Raw genomic sequence first — 20,566 nt, 5'->3', positions numbered from 1 at the left:
AAGTAACTTTACTTTGAGCATTACTAAGGAAGACACCTAAAGACACCCCCGCCACATACACACATCCCTCCAATCGTAAAGCTGTTCTGCTGCCTGGAAGTTCACATACCTGCCCTGAAATACTAGTACTTCCTGCAGCAAATCTCAAGGTCCATCTCTCTCCCAGGACCCTTCCCCCTTATGCTATACAATATCTGAGACCCGGTTTGGTGGTCCTGAGCTGTGCTCTGGTCTGACCTCGGCGAGGAGTGCTCTGCTGCAGGCCTTACAGGGGTTTGAGCTCATGGGAGGTGTGAACTCAAGTAGGGGTTAGGTAGGAAGGATTGGGCTTGGGGAATAAGCCTTCTTCAAATTCAGCATGAAAGGCTTAAATATGCTCATTTCTCAAAGACAACAGCCATTGAAACCAGTTGCTGTACTAAGAATTTGCTTTCCTGCCTTGGGTAACATGAGTGACAGTGGGATCTCTTTTTGGAGAACCCCATTTTATTATTTTTATTCTAAGACTCATTCTGATTGATGAGGCTTGGGGGAAGGCGTCTTCCAAATTTGTTCACTCACAGAGATGGAAGAGTTTGCTAGCACGTCTGAATCTGTTTCTGCAAGTCATTTGCATATTGTTTAAATTATATATATATTTTTATTAGGGTTAGAGATATTTTTGCTTCTACTCAGGCAATTCTAAGGTGGTGGCCTTTCTTATTTGCATTTTCTAAATAGTTCTTGTTTTAGAGAAAAGGCCACGATTATGAGGGAGGCAGAGAGCAACCTTTCATTACACCGAAGAAATTTAGCATCCACATCAGGCCCTGTCCGCATCTGAATCCATTTCTTAGGTTCATGCTTCGACCCTCAGCCTAAGCAGTTTATTGAAGTCGTCCTTCCCACCAAAGGCAGAAGTCTCCCTGGGAGAAATCCTGGTAAAGTTAGTGCTTGTCTTATTTTCAGTGCTTCCTCTTACATATCAGTGACATATCAGCGTTCTCTGAAAACGTACGTCAGAACCATCCGGGTGCCGAGCAAAACTGCATCTTCCTGGACTCACTACAGGCACGCAGCACAAGGATGTCGGGGCGCGTATTTCCACAAGCGCCCCAGGGTCGTGCACCGTAGCCCGGGCTGGGCTCACCGCCTCCCGACCCGCCCTCCAGAATTCCGCTGCTGCGTGCGTTGCAGCCCGGGCGACCCGCACAGCGCTCGGAAGACGCCCTGAAGGCCGGGACTGCACGCACGGCGCGCACGGCCGCAGCCGGAAGTGACGCCTCGCCGGCGGCCCGCCCCTTCCGGCCCGCGCCCCGCCCAGGCCGCGCCCCTCGCCCCTCCCCCGCCCCGCGCCGGCCCGCTCTGTCAGCCTCTCCCGCTCCCTCTGCCCTCGCCTGACTCTCGCTCCCTCGCCCGCACCTGAGCACACGCACCTGCCCGGGCCGGCTCCGCTCCCTCCGCCCGCCCCTCCTCCCCGTCGGGCCCCGAAGGCTCCGGCCTCGGCCAGGGGAGCCTCGCGGCTGCGTCACCACCGCCCCCCCAGACAAGATGGACACCGCCGAGGAAGGTAAGTCGGCGGCGCCCGCGCCCTTGCACCGGCGCCCGGGGCCGGGGCCGGGGCCGGGCCGGGTCTGGGTCTGTGTCCGTCGCGGCGTGCGGCGGCGCCCCTCCTCGGCGGGGGCGCGCGGTGACAGCGGTGGGGCCGGCGCCCGAGCCGTTTGCCCGCAGCGCAGCCGGTGCGAGGGGCGGCGGGCCGCGGCGGCCGGGGAAGGTGACCCCTCGGCGCCCCCCGCCGTTTCCCGCCGGCGCGCGGGGGGCGGGGACCCGGGGCGGCCGGGGAGGTCTGCGCTGCGGGGACTCTGGCTGGCGCCGCCCTCGCGCCCCCCGTTTCTCCCTGGACCCCCGGGGGGGGGGGCGACGAGGCCGTTGTCGCCGCGCTGAGTATGGGGGCGTTTTCCACACCCTTCCCCCACTCGGCTCTGCCTCTCCTTCTGCCGTTTTGCCCGTCGCTACACATGCCCTGCCTCCCGCGACAAAACTTCTTTGTTGACTCTGAAACTTCGCGAAAAATGCCCCGCCAGGTGACAGCCCAGTGGAGCGAGCTGACCCCTGCTTAAAACCTTGCCCTCTGCTTGCGGGCCCCGGGAGAAGTTGTTTACCCAACGAGGAAGAGGAGGAAGGTCCGGCGGGCTTCTTCCGAAGACGGAGGCTCTTTAGCATTCCTTTGTTTTGCTGTAGTTTATTTGTGTTTAATCCCTGACAGCAAGACTCAGGGCTGTGTGTGTGTGTGTGTGTGTGTGTGTGTGTGTGTGTGTGTTTTGTGAGTGCGTGTGTTTGGAGATGGCCGTTTTGGAACAGGCTGACCCTTGTAAACTGAATGCAGGAGTTATAAACGTCTACGGGTATCGAAATGTGTTTGCTCACCCGGATATCGAAGGTGGTAGGTTATTTAGGAGCAGTTTTTATCTTTTCAGAGTCTGTCAGTTAATTTAGTGAGTCTGTAGAGGAAATCACTCAATCACCATTTCTTGGTGTTTTGATTATCAGTAAAGATGCATTTTATGCTTTGGGTATATTCATGTGGGAAAACGATAAGCATTTTTCAACCTTATGGATTGTGTTTGGTTGTTTTAAATGAAAATCGTGGAGCGCTGTCATGGCGTTTAATGATGAGTGATAAAAAGTTTGATTTTGTTTATATATGTACTGAGTTGATAGAACTCACCATTTTTAAAAGAAGCCTTCCCTGTGATAATAAGAACTTCAACTGTAACACTTGTAGGAGACACTTGACAGTTTACAAAGCATACTCACATGCATGCACTGTTGGTCTTCATAAGAGCCCTGTGGAGCAGGTAGGTATTATGTTTTATAGACGTGGAAATTCAGGCTTAGTTATTTTAATAGCTTGTCTAAGTTTCACACAGTACATTTGAACCTAGGTATTCTGATTACAAATAGAGTTTTCCTTTAATTATGCCTCGATTGTTTGACAGAACCTTATTTTGCATTTATTTTATGAAACTGTTAGTCATGAAATGAAAATGAATTTTAATACCATGCCTACTGCAGAATTCCAAATTGGAAGTCTGAACTTTTTAAATTTCAGTTTAAATTTAACATGAAAAAACCCTGGAAGGAAAGAGAGGATTACAAAGAATGTCATGTTAAACGTGAAAGTCAAAATGCCAAAAAGCTCGGAAACAACTTCTCTTTGCTAAATTAGTTATTACAGATTATTTCGTAAATTAAAAAAATGCAGTTGAGTTTTTCTCTGATTACAAAAGAGCCAGTCTTTTTGTAAGAGACTTGGAAAATATGACTAAACAAAGAAAATTTAATTTAAAAAATCTCAGTTGTATAGACATTTATTAAAAACACTGATAATATTGTTTGATTTTCTTTATTTTTAATATGTTAATCTGAGCAAACTGACTAGGAATGTTACTAAAATACCAACCATGCAGAGTGTAACTCTTCTTTCTCTTTTAAAAATAGCACGTTGCTTTCCTGTAGTGGTGCCACATATGATGTTATAATGCTCAGAATGTTTTGTCTTTGTAGTAAACAATACTGAATTCTGTCAGAAAATTATTTGCCACGTGGATTTCAGCTGTTTATATTAAATGTTTGCTAGATTTTAAAGATCTCTAAAGTGTTCAGGGTATTCAATTTTACTTTTATGAAATCAACAGGTTTATAATCTATTTTCATAATACAGAGAATGAATTATTCTTATTTGTATGTAATTTATGTGAGTGCAGATGTGTTAACATCAATGGTTATCCATCATCAAATCTTTAAACTTAAGAGCTGGCTGAGACCAAAAATATGCAGCTTCCTCATTTTATGGATTAGGAATCTGATCCTGCAATGCACGAGATTTTTCATTTTTAAGGGGAAAAAAAATCTGTCCTTTGTTCAGGGATATATGCTTTCCAAAAGGGAAACCACCGCACTGTTGGAATAGATGTTGCAAGCAGGTGCTGATGTGTGAAACTCTCATTCATATATTAAACATCTCGCAGTAGTAGAGAGCTCTCATTTCTGCCCAGTGATACATAGAGCTAGTTTTTTTTTTGTTTTTGGTTTTTTTTTTCAATTTTGCCAAATTATTCCTTACACAACAGAACATAATACAGAATCTTACTGGCAGTTTTTTTGAGTGGAATGCTAAAGCAGTTGTTCTTTATGCTTTATGAAATGTATTCATTGGGAAGATATGAAGCTGAAATTATTGCAGTTGATCATGTTCTGTATTTAGTATGCCTAAACTTGAGGTGACTTAGATTTGAAAGAAATGGGCCAACAGGATGGGAAGTTGTCAGAACCAGACAGCTAGTTACCATCTTTCTAGAACCATGTGATCTTTCATCTCTGCTTCCAGACATGTCTGCTTCATTCTTCTCAGCACAGATCGACTTTCACTGCTTCAGCATGCTTATGACCAAGCAGATGTGCACTTATTCGACAAATGTTTATTGAGCACCTGTCATGGGCCAGACACTGTATTTTATGCACTTGAGCTGGGCAGGGAACAAAATAAACAAAACCCAAGAAAAAAATAACATGTAAGAAATTATATGGTACAACTTGACTGTTGTAAGTCCTGTGGAGAACAGTAAATTAGGAGGGGATAAGGAGGGCCAGGGTGTGAGGACGGGGTTGCAGCTTGGGAAGGAGCGAAGGAGGAGAGGGGGTTAGACGTGCACAGAACTGCTCTGTGGGCAGAGCATCGTAGGCAGAGGGAACAGCCAATGTGAAATATCTAAGATGGGAGTATGCTAAGAATGTTCAAGAAATAACCAGGACACCAGTGTCACTGCAATGGAGTGAATGAGTTAGGGGAAGAGTAAGTAGTATATGAAGTCGGCGAGATCCTGGGGCCAGCGGGAAATATAGAGGGAAAGCAAGTACGTAGGACTTAGGTTGACTTGTACTTTGATGAGTTAGGGAGCTGTTGGGAGGGTTTGGAGCAGAGGCAAAACAAAAATTGTCTTGCCACTGTCACTGAGTACTTCCCTGAATATACCTCTTTTCTGCTCAACTCTTAAACCCTAAAGGTAGAATCTGGCCCATCTTAGGTCAGATTCAGGTAGCTTGGGTGGTAGTGGAAAAGATAATATAAGAATAAAAATCATGTCCAAAGGTATAAACTCCCAGTTTTGAAATAGAAATCCTGGGGCTATAATGTACACTATGCTGACTATAGTTAGTAATACTATATTGTATTTGAAAGTTGCTGAGAGTAGATCTTAAAAGTTCTCATAATAAGAAAAATAAATTGTAGCTGGTGATGGATTTGACTAGACTTATTGCACAGTGTATACATATATTGAATCTTCGTGTTGTACACTTGAAACTAATATAGTGTTATATGTCAATTCTATCAATAATAATAATTTAAAAAAAGAATAAAATCATGGCTGGTGGTGTCCATTCTTGATCTGGGCAGACATCCCAAAAGTTGTAGAATCCCTTCTAGGCTGGAATGCTGCAAGTGATTAATACGAGGCTACCCTGGTATCCTCTTCCAGACCAGGCTAATTTTAGTGGGTTTTACTTCACTCCTATAGGGACATGAAGATTGCTTATTTTTAGTGTAGTACAGGTAGAATGGAAAGAGTTCTTAAAAAGGGAACAAGAAGTAAGACCCCAAGGAAAAACTTATTAATTTGGACTATAGTTTAGAATGTCATTGCAGTGAGCTAGGCAAGATATTACAGGCATACCTTGGAGGTATTGTGGGATCAGTTCCAGACTGCTGCAATAAACCAAGTCATAATCTTTTTGCTGGTAGAGGGTCTTGCCTTCAATTTGTAAAAAACAAATCTGTGAAGCATGGTAAAGTGAAGTGCAATGAAAGGAGATATGCCAGCGTAGAAGTTTAAATTAGGGTAGGCGGAATGGAAAGAATCAGAATGACAAAGAAACAGATTGGGGTAGAATTAATAGAATAGTGATTGGAGAGGTGATGCGAGGGGGAGGGGCGTTTAAAATGATTGATGTCTAGTGTAGTTTCAACCCCCATGGTTTGGAAGAGAGAAGTTCAGTTTGGGACATTGTACTAGTTTGCAAGGGTGGCCATGACAAAGTGCCACAGACTGGGTGGCTAAGCAGCAGAAAGTCATTTTCTCATGGTTCTGGAGGCTGAAGTTTGAGATCAAGGTCTCAACAGGATTGGTTTCTTCTGCAGCATCTTTTGTTGGCATGTAGATTTTTGTCTTCTCCCTTTGTCTTTTCGGGGTTTTCCCTTTTCATGTCCAAGTTCTAATCTCTCTTTATAAAGGTACCAGTCATATCAGATTAGGGCTCACCCTAATTATCTCATTTGACGTGATTACCTTCTTTAAAGACCCTTCTTCAAATACAGTCATTCTGAGGTACTACGGGTTAAGACTTCAACATATGAATTTTGGTAGAGGTGGAGGAAACAACAATTAATCTGTAACAGACATGGTGAGTTCTTGGAGGCTTGGAAGACAGTGAAGCATTTTCTGTACACTTATTTCTTGTAACTTAATTTCATTATAATATCCTTTTTACTTTCCCGTCTCTTTTCCCTACTCCCACCTGATTGTATTCTTCAACTGTAGGTTAATAAGATATAATTTACACACAAAATTTACCCCTTTTCGTGTCACTTTTATCGATTGTAACAGTTTGAAGACCATTGGTCTTAGGATTCCTTTATGTTCTAAAAATTGAGGCTCCAAAGGACTTTTGTCTATGTGGGGTATCTATATATATACACCTCTATATTACAAATGCAAACAAAACTTTATTAGAAATGAAAACAACTTTAAACACAATACATGTTAAAAGTAATTGATAAACTATGTTTTTTAAAGGCAAAAAAAAACTAGTAAAAATAGCACTGTGTTAAGTTTTTGCACATCTTTTTTTTAATGTCTGGATTAATAGAAGACAACTGCATTATCATCTCTGCTTCTGCAGTTAATTCTGTTGCCATGTTTTAAAGTCTATGGAGAAGATTTGGCTTCACACAGGTAGTTTGAGAAGGGAGGCATATATTCAGATAATTTTGGCTAGTCTTTGCTATTATGCCAAAACTCCACAAATAGTAGTTCCTTAACTAGTGTTATATCCGAAAACATATAAATCAACTTTTAAAAAATAAATTGACCTAAATTAAAATTCATTGGTCCGATGGTTCAGGATAGAGAGCTCAGGAATAGACCCATACATATATGGACAGTTTATTTTTGACTAAGGTACAAAAGCAATTTAATGGAGAAAGGATGGTTTTTCAACAAATTGTACTGGAATAGTTGACTATCCATGGGCAAAAAAAAATGAATGTGAGCAATACCTTGTTCCATACACCAAAATTAACTCAAAGGGAATATTAGACTTAAATGAAAAACCTAAAACTACAAAACTTCTAGAAGAAAACATAGGAGAAAATCTTTGCGATTTTGGGTTAGCCCAAGATTTCTTAGGTACAACAGTAAAAACATGATCTAAGAAGATTAAGCAATGTTAAATTGGTAAATAGGGTGGCATAAAAATTCAGAATGTCCACTCTCTGACAGTGTTAAGAGAATTGAAGACAGGACAAAGAAAGTGTTTGAAAACATATCTGATAAAGGATGTACTTAGAGTATATAAAGAACTCTCAAAACTCAATAGAAAAATGAGTAACCCAGTTTAAGAAATGTCCCAAAGATCTGGACAGATAATTCACCAAAGAATATATGCACATGGCTAATAAGCACAGGAAAAGATGCTCAGCATCATTAGTCATTAGGTACAAATAAAAGCCACAGTGAGATAATTCATACCCATTGGGATGGCTGTAATCAAAAAGGACAGATAATCAGTGTTAGCAAGGATGTAGAAAGATTGGAACCTTTATTCCTTGCTGGTGATAATCTAAAATAATACAGCTAATTAACCTCAAAAAGTTAAAATGAATTACCATGTGACCCAGCACTTCTGTTACTAAGTATATACCCAAGAGAATTCAATGTGCGTCTTCACAAGCAGTTGAAACTATCCATTGTCCAGCATCTGCTGGAGAGGTAAGCAAAATGTAGTATATGTATAAATTGAAATATTTGGCAATACAAAGGAATGAAATACTACAACTTTAATGAACCGCATGGACATTATGCTAAGTTAAAGAAACCAGTATGAAAAACCACATTTTATATGATGCAATGTGTACGAAGTGTCCAAAACAGGCAAATGTTTGTAAAGAGGAAGAAGATAAGCGAGGAGGGCTAACAGAATGGAGAATGACTGTTAATAGTTACCAGGTTTTATTTTGGGATGATGAAAATGTTAAATGAGAAGTATGGTGACGGTTGCATAACTCTTAAGTATATTCAAAACCATTGACTTGTACACTTAAGCCGTTGGTTTTTATGGTATGTAAATTTCAGTAAAGCTGTTAACAAATAAAAGCGATAATGAGTTATCACTACATACCTACCGAAATGGCTAGAATGGAGGCAAGTCCGATGTCCATGTATAATTTCAGAGGAGGCAGGAAAGTGCAGGCCTGCCGCGTACTCAGAAAATGGAATGCCAGATGTGTTTGAGGACCAGTGTCGATTCCACAGCCCCTGACAACCTTAATTCCTACCTGGTTGGATGGAATAAATGTGCGCATTGGATACATGTCACTCTACAACTTCATTAGACTGTATTTTAGAGAGGGAAGAATAATTATTTTCGTGTTATTACCCTTTCTCATTTGTTCTTCCCTCATGTCTATTTAGACACTACTGTGGAAAGCCTCGATTTTTAAAATTGAAATATAATTTAAGCACAGTAAAATGTACCTAAATTTTTGACAAATATGTAGCCAGCACGACGAATGTGTTCAGAATGCTTGATCACTCCCCAAAATACTCCTGTACCCTTTTATAGTCAGTCCCACCTCCAGACCTTGGCAAACACTGATCTCTTTGTTTCTATAGTTTTACCTTTTCCAGAATGGCATAAATAGAAGCATACAGCATATAGCTTTTTGAGTCTGGTTTTGGGATTTATCCATGTAGTTGCATGCACCAGTAGTTTCTGCATTTTTATTGCTTAGTGGTGTTCTCTAGTAGGCATGGGCCACAGTTCATCCATCCCAAGTTGTAGAATGCTTGGGTCTGTTGTTTCCAGTTTGGGGGAATTATGAATGAGTCCATCGTACACATTCACATAGATTTCTGTGCGAACATGTTTTCATTTTACTAGGTTAAATACTTAGGAATAGGATTGCTGGATCGTATGCTTAGAGTTTTTTTTTTTTTTTTCCTTGTCATTTTAATAGGTATGTAGTGGTACTTAACTGTGATTAAAGTTTTTCTCATTTAGTGGTAAAATATATATAACAACATTTACCATTCTAACTATCTTAAATATACAACTCAGTAGCATTAAATTTTTCTATATCCTTGCCAACACTGATTATCTGTCCTTTGGATTATAGCCATCCTAATGGATGTTCAAATCTATTGCTGATTTTTTTTTTGGGGGGGGACTGTTTTCTTGTTAAGACTCCAATTAGTAAGCTAAACAAAGGACTTTAACAGATAATTCACAAAAAGAGAACTCTAGTAAAATATGGAACTGTCCAGCTTCACTAGTGATAAAACTACTTTTTAATTTGCTGTATTACCTAGTTATTTTTATCCTTATATTTTTTACTAATGTAATGTGTTTTACTAGAGGGAACCATCTCCTGTTCCACTGGGAGAATATAATAAAGTTGGAAGAGTAGATGGTAAAGATATATAGAATACTGACATTATTATGGGGGAAAAAATCAAGAAAACTTGTACGATTGGGGAGGAAATAGATAAAATCAAAGGAGTACTCTTGGAATTGGGGGTTAGATGTGAATCTTCATTCCTCATTAACTTGCTTGATAATTAGTTAGGTTTCAGTAACTGAAATAGAGTTAGCTAATCCAAGCCTGCTCTCCACGTGGCCTTGGCTGACAGGAATGGTGTTGGGTGGCATTTATCTCCTGTGATGTTTGGAGTACAGGGGAAGTTATTATCTAAGTTTTCTGTCTTGCTAGGTTACCCCTTTCCTGGTCCTTTGTCTGGAGTGAGCTGGTTTTTGTGGGGAAATTTTCTGTCTCTTCTCATTGTTTTTTCTAGGTTGCCAGCTTCTTCACCTTTGCCACCAGTCCAGGATACATGAAGCAAAATGCAAACCCAGGGAACTGCTGTGTGATTCCTTGGGCTCTCAGCAGCCTTGCTGGTCTGCCTTCTCTTTACCTTTAGAGTCTTTTTATGTTTGTTTTATATATAACATCCTGGGGTTTTTTAGCCTTTCTTGGCAGGAGGAATAGGGAGAAGTGTGTCTGTTTCATCTTGGTCTGGAACCTTAGGTCCTCTTTAGACCTCTACAGTCTTTACCGCCTCCTTCCGCTAGAGGTAACCACTGTCCTAACTTGTAATGATGTATGTCAGTTTTTCCTGTTTTTGAACTTTGTACATCTGAAATTGTAGAATGGGTACTCTTTGTCTCTGGATTCTTTATCACTCAACATTGCTTTATGAGATAAGTCCAAATCGTGGTTTATTTAGTTGATTTATTCTCACTGACATATGGTATTATGTGAATATACCAAGATTTATATATCCATTCTTACCATTGATAAGCAACCTGGGTAGTTTCCATCTTGGAGGGATTATTATGAATAGTGCTGCTACGAACATTCTTATACATGTCTTCGTACATAAGTATATAGGAAACAGTTGATTTTTAAAAGTAGGAAACTGGCAAAATGCCACACAATTTTATATACTGTAGACATCACACATATAAAATAAGGAAAAGACTTCTTTTCCCCAACTCTGATCCACCAAAGGTAGCAGTAGTTTCTTATATACCCTTGCAGAATAAGTGCTTAGCTCTGTAAATTTATGCCTTGTTTCAGATTTTTCTGCTGAACATGGATTGTCAGGGAAGCTTCATTCCTTCTAGACTACACTACATATAGATTAGCTAAAGAAATCTAGCTGAAGATATAGAGCGAGAGCAGGTGCAGCCTCTCTTTGACAGCTTTTCCTGGCCTCCGGTTCCCTAATAAGGTGTGGATATGCCTATGACACAGTCTAAGCAGGGCTCAGGGCCTGCTGAACAGCCGGATGTTTGCCTTACACGTGTTTTATAGCTAGATCTTAAAACGCTGTTCTAGTTCACTTACACCAACAATCTTTGCCTTTTCATTTAGGGGAATATTTATACACACAGTGCTCTTGAACAAAACTCCTTTAATCACATCAGCATGTGGGGAGAAGACAGTCGATACTGTAAAAGATTTGTGATATTGGTTTTTAGATCAAATTCTATATTAGAGACATTTAGATTAAATGGTTTTAAATTAGAATTGGATTGTTGGTTGCACAGAACTGGGCTTTTAGGAATGTTGAGGCAGATATTATTTAAATCTGATTCTGCTTTCTTTTCCTGATGAATATATAACCAGTGAAAAAACATGACCAGTGAAATAAGAAAATTGCTAACATGAGTTTTCAAATTTATGTATGTACTATATAGATCACATGGTAAAGAACTTCATTAGTAAAATCAGACTTGGTAGTGTCAGTAAAATAAAAGTTCAGTGTGATATTTGCAAATTGTACATTTAACTTTTCCTTACTTTAAAAAAAGTTTTATTATGTACAGTTTCCAATACTCCCAAAATAGAGTAATATAATAAACCTTCATATAACCAGCATTCAACAGATACAAGCATATGGCTGATAATTCTTTCGTCTTAACCCTTTCCTTCCCCCTCCACACTTCTGGATTATTTTAAGGCAAATCTCAGATGTATCTTTTTATCCATGAATACTTAATGTAGTCTGAGAAATAACAAAAAACACATCATCACAGTTCCACCTTCATGCTACATATCTCCTTTATCCTCCAAGTATTAAAATGGCTGTCAGTGTTGTTGCTATTAAAGTGATTACTGAATTCTATTTATGATTTCTTTGCAATTTTTCTTTCTTAGGATATAGCCCTACGAGGGATGTAGGATCGATCATGTTATTGTTTTAAAGTTTCTAAAATAATAATCTGTGGTTGAGCTTACTATTCAGATTCATTTGTTTGATTTATTTTTGATTTAGGGGTTGCTTTTTTTCCATTTTGATATAATTTTATTTTATAATTATGTAAAAGATTTCCGTTATTCTAAAACAAGGTTATTCAGATGTCTAACATTCCCTTCTCTTTCCTTTTATAAAATCAGTGGAGGCTTGTGAATTCTCTGATAAAATAATGAAAAAAAGTGTATATGTGTATTTCAAGGGAACCATAAATATTCTGATTTTTTCCCAAAGGTTCCATGAGCAAATTGTGTGTGTGTGTGTGTGTGTGTGTGTACACACATACTATAGAACAGTGGTTCTCAAACTTTTTTGGTTTTGGGATTCCTTTATGCTTTTAAAAACATGAAGACTAAGAAGAGCTTTTATTTTTCATATAAGACACTTTAAAAATTAGAAATATTCTTTTTCATGAAATAACTATATACTCTAAACCCAAAATATCGATGAGAAGAGTAGATTTGTTTTTTATTTACAAGTCTTTTAAATGTCTGGTTTAATGGGAGGCAGCTGGATTTTTTTCATCTGTGGGTACATTCAGTCAGTTGTCTAGTGTAACATCTGGAGCTCTCTACTGTAACACTGGCAAGACAATGCGAGTAAAAGACAAAGTCTTAGTGTTACAACAAAAATAGTTTTGACCTTGCAGAGGCTGAGCGAGTCCCACTTTGAGTTGGACTCTGTGTTAGGGCAGAGCCAGGAGCGTGATCTAGGTTCGTTGTGTTTGCTTAGCTTTGAGTTTGTTGGTTTCTCATTCAGAAGGATGGGGTTTTATGAGAATCTGTGTCTGTTCTTTTTCAAGTGCGTTTTTCAGTCTCCCTAGGTGGGTCTCCAATGTCTGCCCCCTCCCCACTCCCAGCCCCTCTAATGGCAAGCAAGTGCTGCATGTCTTGCTACGACTCATTTGGGCCACGTAGGGCAGGGTCACCCTGGTGGGCAGCTGGTCCGTGTGTCAGGAGAGCCCACCTGGCTATGGTTCACACCCGCGTGGGTGTCAATTGCGGTTTAAGGGCCTGCACCTTGCTGGCAGCAGTGTGCTGACAAGGGCTCATCTCTTTCCTACCCCAGCCTGTTGCTGCCTGTGTGGTGGCCGGCAGGTTACCGTGTTCTAGGAGGGCTGTGTGGCGACTCATACTCACGTGAGCACGGTGTCTCCCACTGCTTCCCTCTGCATTGTGCGGAGGACGGGACACCCCTTGCTGAGCTGCCCTGCTGTGCCTTTCTTCCTACCTCCGCACCTGCCTGTGAGCTGGCTGGGGAGACAGGACGAGGTGGGACCGATTCACTCTGACCTCGTCATACCCACATTTGCACCCAGTCAACCCACCTGGTTGATCTTGCGGTAGCATGTGCGTGCCGCTAAAGTTAACCCCGGGCATCTAAACACTTGGGCTGGTTGGGTGATGTTGCGAATGACTTTGATCGCATGTTCCGCTCCTATCTGGATAACTGTAGTCATTCTAGAACTAATCTGTGCCCAAGAACACCAGCCTCTCTGGTGATTCTAGATAACCTAGATCGATCGCGCATCCCACAGCCTTGTCAACTAATTTAATGTGGAAGTCGTAGTGCCTTACGATGGCGGCCACCGTGACATGGCATCTCCGTGATAGGAAATCTGGTATGGTTTCATAGAGAGAGCCTAATATTCTACTACCCCAACCAAAGAAGGCAGCAGACGCGCAAATTACCTACCCGCGACCGGGAGAGGAGCGGTGAAAAACAACACCGGACGCTTTCGAGATCCTGTAATTGGAATGTGTCCACTTTTAAATCTTTTAAGGATCCGTTGCGCGGCAAATCTGGTGGCGGCAGCTGCGGTAATCCCGGCTTCAGTGCGCTGGGTATTGAATTCGTGCATTTGAATGCTCTGCTTGGGTTTCTGGCGCGGGGCCACCGAAGGGGGGAGCCTCGGACCCTTTCCTCTGCGCCTTCTTGGCTCCTAGCCGAGTTTCCCGGGCTGAAGCGTGCACTTGGAGAAAATCGAGAAAATCGGGAGTTCAGAGTAGGCGCGAGCTGTCTGAATATTGCCGCCGGCAGTCGTGGAATCGGGACCGAGATTCTGTTTTGTTTGTGTCGGAGCCCGATCAGGCGGGGAGCTGGGGTGTTCGTATTGCACCACTGGAGCTCAAAGTCTTAGACCGGTGCACGGTGGCCCAGAGTGAAAGCTTTTGGCCAGGAATGCTTTCATCAAGGATGAAGGTGAAAGTGGAATGTTTGAAGAGGTGCAGATCTCGTTTTGATCTGAGCATAACCGATGTAAAACCCAACGCGTTATTACCGTGATCCGCGGGCAGCTTCCGGGAAACCAAAGTCCTTCCGGTGGTGGTAGCTGGAGGGTCTGGTTCCAAACTGAATACGACAGTGTAGTCTGGAGTCTGCGCCTCCCCTGGCTCAGTCCCGACAACCCCACCCCACTCCGGCACGGACGGGATCGGCGCATTGATAGCTCTTCCGCGGGTAGTGGTACTTGGCGTTTCGTTTGCGGAGTGATTTGTCTGGCTTATTGATAACCACGGGGTGTGGTGTGCTAACCGTTTAGGCCAGTCTGAGTGCTCAGTATTCCTCAACTTCGACAAGTGGCGTTCAGCTGCTGGAGATTGAGCAGTCGTAAATCTGTGATACCCTTAAATGTCCGGAACCGCGTGCCAAACGGTTGAACGACTGCGTACGCTAGTCTAGCGGAGACCGGTTAAATCCATTAGTGATGGGCTTGGATTGCAATTATTCCGCATCAAGGAGGAGTTCCCTGTAAGAAAGTAGATCAAAGGGTTGAGTTAAGTCCTTGTGCCTTGTACACACTGCTCGTCACCCCTCGGATTTCCCGCTTGACGTTGGCACTTGGTCTAATACAAGTTGCAGCCAGCTTTCTGTAGGTGGACTGGCAGGAGAAGCATTAGCGAGTGAGCACGATGGCTCTGTCAAGGTTCCTCTTCCGTGTGTCGGGCCACCCCAGGCTAGAAGGCTTGCAGATGTGCCCGGAGAGCCACGTGGGGCGGGGAAAGCCAGGGTTAGGGGTGAGCTGCTGCCCTCTAGCTGCAGACCCAGTAGCCCCAGGCCCCTGGATTTTCTGCTTACCGTGATCTCTGGCTCACCTTTTCCTGGCCTGGTACCTTCCTGGTCTTGGGGTGCCCCCCGCCCCAATTGCATGTGCATGTGTGTCTCCTGGAGTTAGGTAAAGCTAAAGGATGTCTGTGCCCACTTACTGCTGTTAATATGTTAAGTCCTTAGATGTGTTTTTGGAGAATGTAAACTGTTAGGACTGGACTTAGCTAGGACTTTAAACTGTTAGGACACTAAGGGTGACCGGATTTTGCATATTTCTACTTAGCATTTGTTGGTCATGAAGAGTGCAGTTTTAAATAAAAACTATTCTTTTCAACTTTAATATACTTACAGAGCTCTTACATAAAGGAACAGTTAATCTTTTTATATATGAAGTTTTTTAGTTTATGATATATACTTGATTATTATCCTGATCGCATTTTTTAATTCCATGTAATGTTTTACCAAGTGATAGATTCTTGCTTTAAAATGCAATAATTTAGTTTTTGGTGGTCTTTTATCTTTTTAAAAAAGTTATAACCAAAGATAATTCAATTTCTCTTTTTCATTAACAGACATATGTAGAGTGTGTCGGTCAGAAGGAACACCCGAGAAACCTCTTTATCATCCTTGTGTATGTACTGGCAGTATTAAGTTCATCCATCAAGAATGGTGAGTCATCCTTTTAGAAATTTTATGTCTGAGCTTCAGTTTTGTCATCTATATAAGTGGGGTTGTTTTAGTGAACATTCTCTGTATTTTTTTAATTTTTGTTGTGAAGATTTAGAAATTACCCATATTCCGTGTTCTCATGCCATGTCATTTGGTATATTGTCTTCCAGGTGCATGCGAGTACCATTCGTTTATTAATACTATGGAGAGCTTATTTTGTTCTTTGGAAGTGTTAAGGTTTTCTAGTTTTGCTTGGCATGATAATAGCTTACATTATGAAATACTCTGTGCCAGGGAGTGCTCAGTGTTTTTACAAATCTTAATTTAATCCTTAAAACAAAACTATGAGGTCAAGTTCTTGTTGTTGTTTTTATTATTATTCAGATGAGGAAAGTGAAGCATAGAAAATTAAGCAACTTGTCCTAGATCACAGAGTTAGCAAGTTAGAGATAGAACCAGAATTTGGACCTAGCCCCCAGGGTGGCAGTGTTAGGAGACCAGTGTTAGAGCCGGATGTTGATGTTTGGAGAGTCTTCACATTGTTAGCTTTGAGATTACAATTTAGATTAATTGAACCTTTTTAATAGTAGGAATACCTATCGTTTTTGTCTTTGCTGCTATTATTCTGTACTCTTAGGAGGCATCTGTAATGAAAGGTTTGGAATAGTCTAAATTTGAAATTGTCAAAATTGTAAAAGGTCTATAATATATAAAGTTTTAATGAAACAGACTATTAATGTTCAATCAAACTTTAAAGTTTCCTTGTTATAAATACTGTACTTATGAGTGTATTTGTGATTGCAGTTTAGTTCAGTGGCTGAAACACAGTCGAAAAGAATACTGTGAATTATGCAAGCACAGATTTGCTTTCACACCAAGTAAGTTCATTGGAAATTTTCACTGCATTTTTGGTTTATAATTGGCCACATAGAGGTGTTTAACAAATGTGAAATAACTATTTTCAACTTAGTTTGTCTTTGATAGTAATGGAAAGTATGGCTATAACGTTTTAGAAAATATTTTTCAAAAATGTCAGTTTTTTACATGTATATATGTGAGAGATTGATTTAATTTGTGAGGGTTTTTTTTTTTTTTTTTTTTAAATTATGGACAAGCTCAAATGTATGCAAAAAATAATGGGCCCATATGCACACATCACTCAGTTTGACATTTTAACTCATAGCCTTTCTGTGCTATTGTACTCTGTTCCCCACTTCTCCATCCTTTTTATATTTCGTTTTTTATATTTCATCTCTACATATTTTAGTATATATCTCTAAAAAGTAAGGATTCTTTAAAAAAATAAAAACATAACCGTAGTACCATTATTCACCCAGAAAAATTAATAATGACGCCTTCACTTTTATCAAATATAGTACTGTTCAAATTCAAGATATCTTTTGAGTTAAAATTGTATAGGTTGGAGTAATAATAAAGACAGTGTTTTAACTTAACTTTTTAATTTTATTTTATTAAATTTATTGGGGGTGACATTTGTTAATAAAATTATTTAGGTTTCAAGTGTACAATTCTGTAATACATCATCTGTATATTGCATTGTGTGTTCACCACCCAAATATCCTTCCATCAACATGATTTGACCCCCTTTATTTTTTTTTTCTAATTCCCCCCACCCCTTTTGCCCTCTGATAATCACCATACTGGTGTTTGTGTCTGTGTTAAGTTACTTTTTAAAATGAGACTTTTTAAGCTCAATATTTTTTATGTCCATGATAAATATTTTGCAGGTCTTTAAAATTTCAGTTACATTATGTAATTCCTGTACTGATTGATATGTAATGTTCATTGTCGATAGAGGACCATACTGACATATTATAAAGAATTTGAAATGTAATTTTTATTCTGAGATCCTAGTACATTGCCCTCCTCTCCCAGAGGTTATTTTGTATTTTAGAGTTTTTTTTTTAAGTATCTTGAGCTACTGAGTATAATGCTGTAAGTTAGGATTAGTTTCATTTTGTTATTATATGAAGAGTATAAATAATTAAAGTCATTATAATTTTACTTTTGGAGCTTTATACTTCTCACCATCAAAATGTCAATTCTGTTATTTTGTAGTCTTTACTTTTTTTGTAGCTTAGTTTTATAGCAGACTGTAAGAATAAATAATTGAATATCTTAAAGAAGTTCGATTGGTTAGAAATATCAGAGTGAGCTTTTTTTACTTTGAGGCCAATAAAAATTTGTGTTTATACATCTTAGTTTTCATTTGAAAGTCATATGCTGTTTTTTGTCTTTCTCAAAAACTACTGGTTTAATGACTTGTTTTTGTGTATCAAATAGTCTCAAAAGTAAGTGATCTTTGTGGGCGTGTTGTTGAAGTTGCTATTTGTTAATTGTTTATTCCTTAATGTTTGTAGCTGGGAACAATTTTGTGATAGTGCTCTCATAAAATTTAGACTTTGGTTTCAAAGCTTTCTACATCCTAATTCTTTGTTTTGGCCTCACTAGAGAAAGAGGTGTTTATTCCTCCCTAGTACCCTTTCAGAGATACCTGTGCTACAGCAGTTTTCATTGGAACCATTTAAAAAGGAAGTCTTCCTCAAACATGACAAAACCTCCTTCTCGGAGTGTTGAACTACATCTTGCAGAGGATTAGAAGACCTGAATTTACCATCGGGAATGTTAATTATTGTGCTAAAATAAGGAGGGGGAGCTGGTGGTTAATGAATGTCAGTGAACTATTGCTCCCAAGTAGAACAGCTCTACTGCAGATGGCTGGGCTCCTTGGGAGGCTTGTATGTGGAGGGAAGGTTTGTCATCAGCTTCACCTTTTACTCTTGCTTGCTTTATCTCATCTTTTATAATTTGGGAAACCAGGTAGTTTTATGGTTTGAATGCTAAAATATGTGTAAATTAGCTTTGCATGAAGTTTATGGCTACGAGTGAGGGATGTGAATTCTCTTGAATCTTTTTTTTCTTCTCAGACCCTCTTTTTGTTGGCTTCTACATTCCACATGTGATTTGTTCTCATAAATGACTTCTTGATAAATGTGGTATTATCAATATTTGATTAACTGTTTTATAAGAAATATATTTAAAGATAATACAAATATTGAAAGATAGCTCTACCTGCCTATTTTATATTTATGAATTAAGGTGTTTTTAAATCTTCATGAAGTTATATGTACGTTTTTCTTCTAATAGTTTATTCTCCAGATATGCCTTCACGGCTTCCAATCCAAGACATATTTGCTGGACTGGTTACAAGTATTGGCACTGCAATACAATACTGGTTTCATTACACACTTGTGGCCTTCGCATGGTTGGGAGTTGTTCCTCTTACAGCATGTGAGTATTCATTTCTCTGTGGGTAGACTCGCCTAAACATCGTTTAACTGTTTAATAACATGCAGTAATATTGTATCACATTTTTGTTCAAATGATATTTAATTATTTGCTATAATGTCATATGTTAGGAAAGCCTCACTTAGAAAACATTATTCACCTGAATTAAGAAGTATTTTTAACAGGTCAGTTTCTTGATTGAATGTGGGAAAGAAAAATACAGAATACATAGACTAATAGTGAAAGTTCATGAAAGAATTGAACAAGCAAAACCAAACCATAATTGGAAAGAATTTTAATTTTTTCCCTTGGAGTATGTTAGAGCTTTCAAGATTTCATAAGATGGATTCTTTGGAGATTTTTCCCCCCTTTTGAAAGTTACTCACGTGTCTAATCGTCCTGAATAATTAGGAGGCTTATCTTTGAAATATGTAAGATTCTCAGGAAGGTTGTTACACTAACTCTTAGTTGATACTTTTTGGGTTCTTTGTTATTCTTAAAGACATGGAGAGGGGTATATGGTGCTAGAGTATATAGATAGATAAAATTCTTTGGAATTAAATGCAAATAAGATTTTTGAAAACTATAATTCATAGCCCCATATCTCCTTAAAATAAACTTGATGATATATTAAAATGAAAATCTTGGGAGATACACCAAATTGCAGAATAGGTACTGAGAAGAGTGAATTTAGTGAGCTAGAAGGCTGAGCGGGCAGTTCTCTAGGATGTGAAGTCACGAATGTGGGGGAAGAATGGGTGGAGGCTGCGTTGAGGTTTCCCAGTACCTATCTAGTGGGTAGCTCCAGAAGGTAGAAGAGGCAATGGAGAGAGGGAATGACAGTCATCTTTTAGACTGAAAGAGAGAGAGCTGACCATGATGAAGGAAAGGCACTCCCAAACCAAGGCGCATTCTAAAGTTTGCCAGTGCTGAGTGGGGGACGTATCGGTGTTGTGCTTCCAGATTCTCTCTTGAAGTAATGAAAATCATGCCAGCATCAGACTTAGAATTTTTTTCACTGAAACTAGAAGATAGCAGAAACTTCACATTGAATGCCAGAGGACAGAAACTTCAAAATTTGACAAACTTTTTGAACTTAAAATCTTCTCATAAATTATTGTCAGATGGAAAGACAAAATACATTTCAAAAGATGCAGAGGGTTGGAAGGTTTATCACCTCAAACTATGAAAATGTGTTTGGGACTATACTAAAATGAGCACAAGGAATCAAAGAGAAAGGTATGAGCTACAAAGAAAAAGAAACAAGTGCTGCTTATAGCTAAATCACAATTATTGTTAAGCTATAATAATAATGTTTAGGCGATAGCCTAGAACTAAAATTCTAGTCAGTCTTAACTTGGGAGAAATTGTGAGGGAAGCATAGAAATGAGAGCTTTTAAAGTTGTTTATTTGTGGGGAGATTATAGATGGCATAGATGTAGATAGGATACAGTGTAACTATGCAT

The 20,566-nt window shown here is 39.8% G+C and overlaps 1 protein-coding gene across 2 annotated transcripts in view; it reads left to right on the top strand.

Annotated features, from left to right (window-relative positions):
• The first annotated feature begins 1,325 nt into the window (after nt 1-1,325).
• Nucleotides 1,326-20,566, top strand: part of MARCHF6 (membrane associated ring-CH-type finger 6) — a 59,456-nt gene continuing 40,215 nt past the window's right edge. The window contains exons 1-4 of one of the 2 annotated variants that reach the window (XM_016164971.2): nt 1,326-1,549; nt 15,695-15,791; nt 16,596-16,669; nt 18,960-19,103. In XM_016164971.2, coding sequence (XP_016020457.2) covers nt 1,531-1,549; nt 15,695-15,791; nt 16,596-16,669; nt 18,960-19,103 — 334 coding nt within the window. In that variant the 5' untranslated portion in view covers nt 1,326-1,530. The remainder of the gene's footprint in view (nt 1,550-15,694; nt 15,792-16,595; nt 16,670-18,959; nt 19,104-20,566) is intronic. The other variant, XM_036225342.1, reaches the window with a different exon arrangement.

Source organism: Rousettus aegyptiacus, unplaced genomic scaffold, assembly GCF_014176215.1.
Source record: "Rousettus aegyptiacus isolate mRouAeg1 unplaced genomic scaffold, mRouAeg1.p scaffold_m13_p_8, whole genome shotgun sequence".
NCBI classification, from domain to species: Eukaryota; Metazoa; Chordata; class Mammalia; order Chiroptera; family Pteropodidae; genus Rousettus; species Rousettus aegyptiacus.
The sequence above is the reverse complement of the archived record's forward strand: the minus strand, read 5'-3'. Positions and strand labels throughout refer to the sequence as shown.